The sequence below is a fragment of the Cryptomeria japonica genome, chromosome 6 (genome assembly GCF_030272615.1).
Source record: "Cryptomeria japonica chromosome 6, Sugi_1.0, whole genome shotgun sequence".
Taxonomy (NCBI): Eukaryota; Viridiplantae; Streptophyta; class Pinopsida; order Cupressales; family Cupressaceae; genus Cryptomeria; species Cryptomeria japonica.
This window is the reverse complement of record NC_081410.1, coordinates 552,281,108-552,293,615: the sequence shown is the minus strand read 5'-3', so window position 1 is coordinate 552,293,615 and position 12,508 is coordinate 552,281,108. Positions and strand designations below refer to the sequence as shown.

General features: G+C 39.1%; 1 protein-coding gene across 1 annotated transcript in view; it reads right to left on the bottom strand.

The window, feature by feature from the left end:
- Nucleotides 1–3,881: 3,881 nt before the first annotated feature.
- Nucleotides 3,882–12,508, bottom strand: part of LOC131876696 (uncharacterized) — a 110,254-nt gene continuing 101,627 nt past the window's right edge. The window contains exon 2 of the mRNA XM_059222153.1: nt 3,882–4,281. Coding sequence (XP_059078136.1) covers nt 3,882–4,281 — 400 coding nt within the window. The remainder of the gene's footprint in view (nt 4,282–12,508) is intronic.

The window sequence follows — 12,508 nt, the reverse complement described above, 5'->3', positions numbered from 1 at the left end:
TGGTGCTTGGCTGCCCTGAAGAAGTTAGTGTTGAGGGTGGAGCCAGTGGGGTCAAGCATCTAAATATCCGCTTTGAATAGTGTAGCCTCGAGGGAAACCCCATGTGAGACTCAACAATTATTGTCTCAGCCTGCCATAGGATTTGTACTTGCTTATGCATTTTTTTTTTTTTTTAAAATTGTGTCTTCTATATGTATGACATGTTCAAAATGGTCAAAAATTGAAGAAAATCATCATCTAAAAATGAACAAAAATCCAACAACTTGCTGAAAGATTTGAGAAAAATCCTTGAAACATAATTAGAATAGCGCTTTCCAGCAACAAAATAGTGTTTTTATCCCATAAGTTAACACTCTTTACCACAAGAGTTAGCACAAAGGCTTTTTCACATCTAAAAGGAATATCAAACCAAAATTTCAACATCAGTATCAAAATAGTTCTTGAGTAGATTTGTCTCTAAACTATCACACATTTTCAAACTAGTTCAATAATGGGGTCACTAATCTGATAAGCTATTTCCAAAAGGTTTCCATAAGCATAAACATTAAACAAGCTATTAATTCAAACATTTTAAGTGCAAAAATCAACATCATTGTCAAGCTTCTCATCAGGATATATCAAATCCTTTATCATGAAGCTTGATCAATTCATCTTGTGTTCATTATCTTGAATATATTTTTCCTATTTTGAACCTAGGTCATATCAAAATCAGGATTGCACCAACTTTGAAATCAAACAAACTTGTAAAATATCAGATGCTTATATGACTTTTAAGTATCACCTTAAGAAAAGAAAACCCGGTTATAAAGATACGCAGAAAAGAATAAGATTCTTGTATATCAATCACAAGATCTTATTCAAACATAGGACATTCCTACACCATTTTCATCATTATTTATGTGCTTGTGGGACAAAGTTTGATGGAGAAATTTTGCAAGGACATGCTTTTCAACAAATAGATGCTTTATCACGATGAATAAACAATAGTGGTTAAATCAACAAAGCATATCTTCCTAAACCAATAATCACCTATTGACTTGTCCTTTGGAAACTTAAAAAATTTTGAAACAATCACATGCCAGTTTGGACTAGAGCTCAATACGAAGAACTTAGATAACAATAAAACCAAATGGAGGAAGAATATAATCCGATGTTAGAAACTTTTGGGTATACCGTTATTGACAAAGAAGTAGTCAATAACTCCATTAGAGACCTTGAGCAAGATTTCAAATTTGATAGACTAATGGAAAAATTATTGTCAAAGCAAAAGAGAAATATCTTTTGATGTTGGCAAAATTAGGAGCTAAATTGCTACAAGACTTTAACTTGGAAAGCTTCAAACAAGATGCAGAGGCAAGTAGCACCCAAAACATAGATGATCCAAATAATGAAGATGTAAACAAAGAAAGTCATGGAGAGATAAGAAAAGAATGTGATGACACAAGAAGAGAGCGTAGTGATAAAATAACATATAAAGAAATAAGGAGAAACCATATGGATAATCCGTTGTTAAACCTCACTCAACAAATTCAAAATCTACAACAACATATACAAGATATGCAAAATGGAACAAGCTCCAAGAGGTATTCATTGGAAGATATCTGCCCATATCCTTTTGATAAAAATTTGAATATGATACCATTTCCACAACATTGCAAGATCCCTAAATATGACAAATACGATGGAAAATTTGATCCTCGGGAACACATTGGGGAGTTTTGTACTATGAGTATTGAATTTGCACATGACAAAACTTACCTGATGTGTCTTTTCCCTAGGAGTTTAAATGGACAATCAATGGAATGGTTTTCAAGAGTACCATCTGGAATAAAAGCTTTTGAAGAACTCGTGAATAGATTTATTTCACAATGCTCTGACAATGTAAGGAATGAGATAACAATGCTAGATTTATGCAATGTTAAACAAAAGAATGGCAAATCTTTTATGATCTTCTTGTAGTGATGGAAACAAATATTTAATAGGTATCCAAGAGATGTACCTGATCAAGAAAAGATGGACATATTCATTGATAATCTTATAAGTGAAATGAGTTATCGACTAAAAATGTAATGTCCTCCCTCCTTCGCCAAGATGATTGAGAATGGTCTGCAAATAGAAAAAATGATGGTAAAGAGAGGAGAGAGAAAACTTTATAATAATTATTACAACAACAATAATGGCAACAATGAAAAACCCAAGTTCTAGTCGAAGAATAGGATTGTCATCAATGGAGGAAATGATGACTATAGTGCTACGAAACAACAACCAATCTTTAATCTATCAAGTCAAATCCCAAACAATAACAATCAAGAAAGCAATAAATCCAAGTCTTTCTTCTCCAATCCTCGCAAGAAATTTACAAACATTGGAGAACCATTGGAATCAGCTTTAAAAATTCTTCTTGCAAACAAATTGATTGTTTTACTAGAAGCAAGAAGTTATGAACCACAAGTCAAGCCTAATTGGTGGAATGACAATCATTTTTGTAATTACCATCAGAAAAAAGGACACCAAACAAATGATTGTCGGAGATTGAAACACCTTATCCAAGATATAATTGATAATGGAACTATCACAGTGGATAGCCATAAGACAAACAAATCACACCTAGCTTTCAAAACTACACTTCCGAACTATGACAAAGGAAAAGCCAAAGTGAACTACACTTATACAGATGATGATATGGTAAATATCATCATTGTTAAAGATAACACACCATCAGAGCCAATCAATGTAATTACGAGAAGAAAAGCTAAGATCACCTTTTTGGGTATAACAAAAGACTCAATATCCACTTCACAACAATACAATTTAGTAGAGCAATTACAAAGAATACCTGCTCAAATATCAATTTTGGAACTTCTCAAAGTTTCACCTATGAATAAGGAAATTTTGGAAAAGCTTTAGTAGAAATAACATTTTCAAAAGACTTGGATGTGGATCAGTTCCTGTTGGTGTAAATAATTATTCATCATGGATATTATTACACTTACTTAAGTTTACTTAGGATAATGCATTACATAGTAGTTTGGATATGAGACACTTGGGAGTTTGTGCCTCATTGGGATAGTGTGTGTAGGAGAAATTCCACCTCTTATGGTGTTGATCTTGTTATTACACTATCATATCCACTTATTGTGGAGTGATAATTCCACCTTCGGTGGATGATCCACCTCATGTGGAATATTATATTATTTCTCCTACCTACCCACACCTATTTCCTACCTACCCTTGTTTCTCATTGAGCCACTTGTCATATTTGTGTGCTCATACATCCATATGGCCTTGCCTATATAAGCAGGCCTCTATTCATTGTATTGGTTAATCCAGTTGATCATTTTTACATTGATGAGAATACAGTTTGTTCTTGTCATTCTATTGTCTCTTTTATGCTTTTCATTGTGCCCTTGATCTTGGCAAAATCCAACATGGTATCAGAGCCATTGGGGCTTCGTTGATTAGTTTTTTGGAGACATCATGGAAGGCTTCTATTTTCGGATTTGGGGATCTTCATTTTTTGGAGGCATCTTACAGCGATTTGGACATCACCGTTGAATCCGGGAGGCCATTTCCATAAATTTTGACTATAAAGTCGACCTATTTTGGTGAGGAAAATTTTTTTCCCCAATTTTGCTATATCGTACGGATTTTCGAATTTTATATATATTTTTTCAAAAATTTTTTTTTTTCATTTTTTCAGAATATTGTTTTGAAAATTCGAAAAATTCAAAAAAAATAAAAAAAAGAAGTTGAAAAAAAAAATAAAAAAAATCAAAAACTTTGGTTTTTGGGGGGTCCGCAGACCCCCCCCGTACGCCCGTGACCTGCAGGTTGTAGGTTAGACAGATCTGCAGTGTACCCTCCGCCGCCGAAGACCCTGTCTATGCGCCGCGTGTACCCTGTCTGCCGCAGACCGTACCTCGACCCCGGCTTCCGCTCCTGGCTGTACCGTCACCGTCCGCCGCTTGGAACCTGCAGACTCCGTTCATCGACGCGCCGAAGTCTCGCCGAAGTCTCGCTGGCACCGCTTCCCGGCCCCCCGCCCGCCTCCCGGGTCTCCCTCCCGCGCCGCTGCCCGCAGGTTCTCCTCCCGGCCGGTGCCGCTCTGAGCCCGCATTCCTCCGGCAACGTCCGCTCCGGCCTCGGCTTAGTCCTCCCGCCGCTCCGCTGCTCGTCCCCGCCACACGGACACCAATCCCAAAGACCGGAGGACCGCGCCCGCCACGTGGCAGGCGGCCACGGGCCCGCGGGTAAACCGTACAGACAGTTAGCTCTACCGTACTGTGACACACAGATCTGATCCGTATGACACGTCAGTTTGCCACGTCGCATATTCCATATAGTACGGACTGCACAGTCAGCAGGCCGAGTCATTTGTCCGTACAGTACGGACGCCCAGTCAGACAGGCAGTGAAGTTTTCGTGACAGTCATACGGCCGTCAAATTTAACACAGTGTTTTGCTGACGTCAGCGCCACATCAGCATTTTTTGAAAATTTTTAACCCCTCTCCATTGGGCTTTTCAGTTTTGCAGTCCAACTTTGGAAGGCCATATCTTGCTCATTTTTGCTCCTTTTTTGGTGCAATTTTTTTTGAAATGGGCTAAAATTTTGTGATCTTCGCAGTGGTGTGGTTATTTTCTGATTTTGATGCACAGGTTTTTCAGAATTTTCGGATTCTCTCAGCTGTACCTGTCCAATCCTCAATTTTGCAACTTCAAAGGCCTCGTTTGAGCTCATACGACCTCCTTTTCAGGTGCCGTTTTTTTTGAAAGTGCTTATTTTTTCATCTACTTTCAGAATCTATGATCAGATTTCAGAGATTTTGAGTGAAAATTGTACTTTCAGATATTGGTCTTATTTGGCCTATTAGGTACTTGTAAATTGCTTGGATCTTAGTTAGATCTCTTGCATTATCAGTTTGAGTCTCTTTTGGCCTTCTTGAGGCAGTTGTAAAATTGTAAATCAGAAGTCCACTTTGCCATTTTTTGCAAGTGGCCCATTGTATACGCACTACTTATAAAGTGCCAAAATCATCACATTTGGGGGGGGTTCTTTGATTGAGTGAATTTAGGGGGGTGTCTTGTGTGATTGTGCCTCTTTTGTGCTCTTTCCATTCTTGTTGCAATGAGTCCTAATAAGTTTCCACCATTAACTCCACATAATTATGCATCATGGAAAATTAAAGTATGGAGTAAACTAATGGAAAAGGGTCTCACACACTACATAGATGGAACAATAACAACACCACCTGATCCTAAGGCTGATCCAAATGCTCAATTAGAATGGCTCACTAAGAATTGCATGGCTCTTGGAACCTTACGCAAGTATGTATCAGATGACCTCATTTTCCACATTGAGAAGTGTAAAACAATTAAAGAGGCTTGGGATATGTTTCAGAAATTGTATGGACAAGTTGATGAAATCAGAGGCTACCAGATTGATAATGAGCTCACCAACTTAGATCCCAAGAATTTTGATACAATCCAAGATTATGTAACCAAAGCAAATGAGCTAAGAGCAAAGCTAAAGGATTGTGGAATAGACAAAAAGGATGCTCAATTGATATTCAACTTGTTGGACAAGCTTGCACCAGAATATGCAGCATTTGTATCTAGCTTCCAAACTCATCGTTTGACAGTGGGGAGTTCTTATGTTATGCCTTCTTTTGAAGCTTTCACAGAAATGTTGATATTGGAACAATCTAAGCTGTTGAACATGGGGCTTCTCAAGTCTTCAAAGTCCAAGGCTTTGGTAGCAAATCAAGGAAATCAAGGAAGTCAAGGCAAAAATTCCAACAAGAAGAAAAAGCAATCTAAGTCTCAACCACAACAGGAAAAAGGACAATCATCCTCTCCATCACAAGGCAATCAACAATCCTCTTCCAAGAAGGGGACACCACCTAAGAAGGAAAAACCAACTTGTGCATATTGCAAAAAGTATGGTCATGATGAGCATCGATGCCACGCAAAGCAAGTTGATGAGTTAACCAATCTTCTCAAGAAAAACAACATTAACTTGCCATCCGCCTACACAAAGAAGGATTCATCTTCTTCTTCTTCCTCACAGTCAAAAGGAAAAGGGCAAGCATTTGTGGCTAAAACAGGTTCTTCATAGCAATGGATACTTGACTTGGGTGCCTCATATCACATGGGTTCTAGAAAGGAGCAGTTTTCTACATTAGAGCCATCGAAGGTACCTCACATTTACATAGGTGATGATACACAAGTAGAGGTTGAAGGGAAAGGTTCAGTTGACATGGATGATGGAACATTTGAGAATGTTCTCTATGTTCCTAACTTGTCTACCAACCTCCTCTCCATCTACCAAATCACTCACTATGGGAATGGGAAAAAGGTTGAGTTTACACCAGATTCAGTTGTGGTAAAGGAACTTGATGATGATGCCTTGGTAGCAGTGGGACAAGTCAATGACAACTCAAGGCTTTACTCATTTTCCCACTTTGTGCCACATTCACCTTCTAGGGCCTTTCTTACTCATTCAAATTCAGAAAGTAAGCTATGGCATGAGCGGTTTGGTCACCTCAACTACCGCTATCTTCAGCAGCTCAGCACTAAAGACATGGTCACAGGTCTTCCTCGAATCAGCTTTTCAGAGGGTGTATGTTTAGGTTGTTCCATGGGCAAGCATCCCGAAGAGAAATTTGATAAAGAGAAAACTTGGAGAGCTTTGGAAGTTCTTCAACTTGTTCACAGTGATGTAGCAGGTCCATTTCCAGCACCTTCATTTAGTAAGGCCCGCTATGTTCTTACCTTCATTGATGACTACTCCCGCTTCACTTGGGTCTACTTTCTCATTCATAAGAATGAAGTATTTGACAGATTTCAGGACTTCAAGGCTCGTGTGGAAAAGCAATCAGGGAAAGTGATCAAGATTCTTCGTACAGATAATGGCAGGGAATATGTGAACAAGAGACTTGAGGACTTTTGTACATTTGAGGGGATTGATCTTCAGCATTCTGTTGCATAAACTCCACAGCAAAATGGGGTTGCAGAACGCAAGAATCGAACTCTCAAAGAAATGGCTAGCTATATGATTCATGCACGTTCTCTTGATCCCGCCTTTTGGGCAGAGGCTATCAGTTGTGCCACTCACATCCAGAATCGGGTTCCTCACAAAGCTTTACAAGGTATTACTCCTTTTGAAGCTTGGGTTGGTAGGAAACCGATTGTGAGACACTTCAGAGTCTTTGGGTGTCCAGCATGGGCTCGCATACCTCCACAGAAACGCAAGGCATTGGAACCACAGAGTCGGCCTTGCATATTTGTTGGATATCCTGAGGGTGTTAAGGCATACAGATTGATGGATCCAGAGACACATGAGGTATTCATTGAGAGGAGTGTTCACTTTGAGGAAAGCTCTCCTAGCTTAGCCTCTCTACCTCCTCCACCTTCCTCCATTGTGGATAGTGATGTTAGTGATTCAGATGATGAGACTCCCTCAACTCCGACTCGCAGGGTTACACCTCCGCAGGGTCCATTTGTAGTTGAGGTGCCTCATTCTCCACCTCCACCTAGACCTCGTTGGGCTCGACAGACACTTGAGTCCGCGGGTTCTCTTGTTGGGGATCCTTTGGATACACGGAGAACTCGATCACAACATCAGGATCATCCACATGCATTTATTGCTACCGCTTCCGATCCACAGACATTCAGGGAAGCATCAGGGGTTCCTGAGTGGGACCAAGCTATGGAGGAAGAGTATAGTTCCTTGATGAGGAACAACACATGGGATCTAGTACATCTCCCTAAGGGGAGAAAGATGGTTCGATGTAAGTGGATCTATCGGACCAAGTTTGCAGCGGATGGTAGTGTGGATAAGTATAAGGCTCGGCTTGTTGCCAAAGGTTTCTCGCAGGTTGCAGGTGTTGACTATACTGAGACCTTTGCACCCGTAGCTAAGATGAACTCCATTTGTTTGACACTTGCTATAGCTGCAGCTCATGGTTGGGCTGTACATTAGATGGATGTGAAGAGTGCCTTTCTTCATGGTGATCTTGATGAGGAGATTTATATGGAGCAGCCACAGGGTTTCATCCAGGATACTTCTTTGGTTTGCAGATTAAGGAAATCTATCTATGGCCTTAAGCAGGCCCCCAGGGCTTGGTATGCCAAGATGGATTCCTTTCTACTCTCCGCAGGTTTCACCAGGTGTCATTCCGATCTGAATGTCTACATTTTGCGACAGGATGACTCTCAATTGATACTTGTGCTCTATGTTGATGACTTGATCATTACAGGGAGTACTTCATCCATCATTAGCAGGGTCAAATCTGCTTTGCATGACAGATTTTCTATGACTGACTTGGGTCTTTTGCACTACTTTCTCGGGATAGAGATTTCACAGTCATCTTCTGGGATTACTCTATCACAGCCCAAGCATGCTCTTGATCTCCTTACACGCTTTCATATGGCTGATTGTAAGCCTGCCCCGACTCCCTTTCTTTCAGGAGTCAAGCTTGAGGCTTAGTGTTCTTCTCCACCAGTTGATGCCACTTTGTATCGTCAGCTTGTGGGTAGTCTCATCTACTTGACTCATACACGCCCTGATATTTCATTTGCAGTTGGCATGGTTTCCCGCTTCATGCAGGAACCACATGAGCTTCATTGGAAAGCCGCCAAACGCATTCTACATTACATCCAGGGTACACATCACTATGGGATTCACTATGCAGCAGGCACAGGACTTCGCTTGGTTGGTTACACAGACTCCGATTGGGCTGGCGATCTAGTTGATCGTAAGTCTACTTCTGGTTACAGTTTTCACCTTGGTTCGGGCCCCATTTGTTGGCAGAGCAAGAAGCAACATGCTATTGCTCTCTCTTTGACTAAGGCTGAGTATCGAGGCGCTGTTAACGCAGCGACTGAGACCATTTGGCTCCAGCAGATTCTCACAGAGTTTGGATTCCCTACTCCACGGCCGATAGTCTTATATTGTGACAATCAGAGTGCCATTGCCATCTCGAAGAACCCGGTCCAGCACCAGCGGACCAAACACATCGAGATTCATATGCACTATATCCGAGAGCTCATCTAGGAGCAGGTCATTGATTTGCAGTATTGTTCTACAGCAGAGCAGGTTGCTGACATGTTCACCAAACCTTTCACCGAGAGTAAGTTCCAACAGTTGCGAGCTCTCTTGGGGGTGCGGGATGTGTCATTAGGGAGGGTCAGCTGACTTCTCCTTTCTATGTATGGGGGGGACTTTTTCCTCTTTGAGGTTTTGTCCTTCTTCCTTGAGATTCTTTTGTACATTCTTCTCTCTTTTGGGGGGGAGTTTTTTCCCACTGGGTTTTCTCCCTTTCTCCGTTTGTGAGAGATTGCATTGCATTGTTTTGCATGTTGTACATGGGTAGCTATCATGGCCTCGTAGCCGGGACCCATCTTGCATTTCTTTGTAGACTTAAGTGCATTCCCCTAAGTTGCACTTAAGGGGGGGTGTTGGTGTAAATAATTATTCATCATGGATATTATTACACTTACTTAAGTTTACTTAGGATAATGCATTACATAGTAGTTTGGATATGAGACACTTGGGAGTTTGTGCCTCATTGGGATAGTGTGTGTAGGAGAAATTCCACCTCTTATGGTGTTGATCTTGTTATTACACTATCATATCCACTTATTGTGGAGTGATAATTCCACCTTCGGTGGATGATCCACCTCATGTGGAATATTATATTATTTCTCCTACCTACCCACACCTATTTCCTACCTACCCTTGTTTCTCATTGAGCCACTTGTCATATTTGTGTGCTCATACATCCATATGGCCTTGCCTATATAAGCAGGCCTCTATTCATTGTATTGGTTAATCCAGTTGATCATTTTTACATTGATGAGAATACAGTTTGTTCTTGTCATTCTATTGTCTCTTTTATGATTTTCATTGTGCCCTTGATCTTGGCAAAATCCAACAGTTCCAAAACATGGTGGGACACCTTATAGCCCCTCATTGCTTATCATTTTCTGAAAATGATGACGTGTCCTTGAAACATCCTCACAATGCTCCCTTATATGTTGAAGTCACCATTAATAAAACACGTGTCAAACACGTACTCATACATGGTGGAGCAGGCTTAAACATTTGTAAATTAAGTTTAATAAAAGCTTTGGGATATTCAAAAAATGCAGTAGATCCAAAGAAGAAAATAACTATTAAGGCTTATGATGAAGAAAAGCATTCTTCTAAAGGAACTGTGGTGTTACCAATAAAAATAGGACCTGTGGAAAGGAATACATTATGTCAAGTTTTAGATTTGAACCTCTCTTATAACATTCTTCTAGGAAGGTCGTGGATTCACAACATGCAAACAGTTCCTTCTACATATCATCAATGTGTAAAATTTACTCATGAAGGACAAGAGGTCACTATAATTGTAGACTCTAGCCAATATTGCAATAATCTGAAGCCATCACAAGATACAAGAGTTCCCCATAATAGAGAATCAATATATCCTAACAAAGAGATTCAAGAAAAGTTATGGGAAACCTTTGAGAAAAAGCTCAAATTAAATGACGAAGGAATGGGAAAATATTCTTTGCATAATTTTCCACTTTCACCTAAGTCATATGGAAAACCTACAAATATCCAATCATAGACCTCAGAGAAATCAAAATACATGTTTAACGGAGCATTTGTTAGAGCTAGAACACTTGAAGAAGAAACTGAAAACATGGACATTCTTTGTTGGTTGTACAAAGATGAAAATGAAACTATAGAAACAACTGTAGAAATCAATATTCTCATAGAACAATATGGCAATGGTTATAAGATCATGCAAAAAATGGGATATGAAGGAAAATGACCAATTGGTAAGCAACATCAAGTTATTTTAGAACCTATTTGTCCTCACTCACAATCTAAAGAAGATAAATCAGAACTTGGATATCTAAAATCAAATCAAAAGCACCATAATTATCAACAACCAAAGTGGAGAAAGAAATCAGTCTCCAAAGAAGAAAAATGAAAAGAAAAGCTACATCAAGTAGCATAAATAGTAAACAATAAGCAGAGACAAGAAGAACATGAGAAACAAGAAGAGGATATTGAAATCAAAAGAAAAGAAGAATCTTGTCAACAAGCTCAAGAAATACGAGCAAATGTAAAATCTAAACAAGATATTCTAGAAATAGTGAAAATAGAGATGGCAGAAATCAGGGAACTTTTTGCACCATACAACATTCTTTTGTTGTATAGTGGTGTAGTCCTAGACAATGGTTCAAAGACAGATTCAAATGAATATGAATGGGGTCCAGATGTCTCATCTAGTATATCAAGTGAAGAAAAAAATGAAGAGCAAGTAGCCATCACAAAAGAAGACTTGTCTATTACAAAACAGAAGATGGATTTAGAAAGAAGACAAGACGAACTTAGAATCCAGAGAAAAGAGGCATATATAAGACAACAAAAGAAAGGGGATGAAAAAGACAAAGAAGTAACGCCACAAGAAGTACAAACAGATATGGATCAAGCATCTGGAAATATCAAATTTCTATCAAATAAAGAGCAAGATGTACTGAGGTATGGCAGAACCATAGAAGAACTAAGAGATAGTCAAGTAGGATTGACTATTAATTGAGAAGAAGCCGAGTTTGAAAGAAGACAAAAGATAGCAAAATAAATCTCTATGTCATGTACACAAGTATGTCAACTTCAAAATGCAAATGAATTTATTGAAAATAATCAAGAAGGAACTTACAGTACTAAAGATGTGTGTGTTGATATAATCCATTCGTTTAGGGGACAAATGTTAGATGAAGAACCATTTGAGTGTGAACTACAAAATACTGATATTGATTTTGTTAGAACTAATTGGAGAACACTTGGGAGAGACTATCCTCAACATCATTCTATCTATGACATTACCTACTCTACGCCAAATTATGACCATTATGTCAAGAACTTTGAAGCACCTAATGATGACAATTATTATGACTTACCCCTTCTTCATCCTAAACTAATTGATAAGGATAATCTAGAAAACCCTGAATTAGATGTCTTTTTCCAATGATAATGACTTAGCTATGTATCTTAATGTTGTCAAACCCATAACTGTTGGTGTAAATAAATATTCATTATGGATATTATTACACTTTACTTAAGTTAACTTAGGATAATGCATCTCTTCGTAGTTTGGATTTGAGACACTTAGGGAAGTGTACACATAGGGATAGAGCTTGTAGGAGAAATTCCACCTTTTGTGGTCTTGTTATGTTGTTACACTACACATTCGGTGGGTCATCCACCTCTTGTGGAATATTATATTATTTCTCCTATCTACCCCTAGTATTTCTTACCTACCCATGTTTCTCATTGAGCCACATGTCCTGATTGTGTGCTCGTACATCCATATGGGCTTGCCTATATAAGTAGGCCTATATTCATTGTATTGGTGAATCCAGTTGATCATTTTCATATTGATGAGAATATAGTTTGTTCTTGTCATTCTTTTGTCTCTATTTTTATACTTTTCATTGTGCCCTTGAT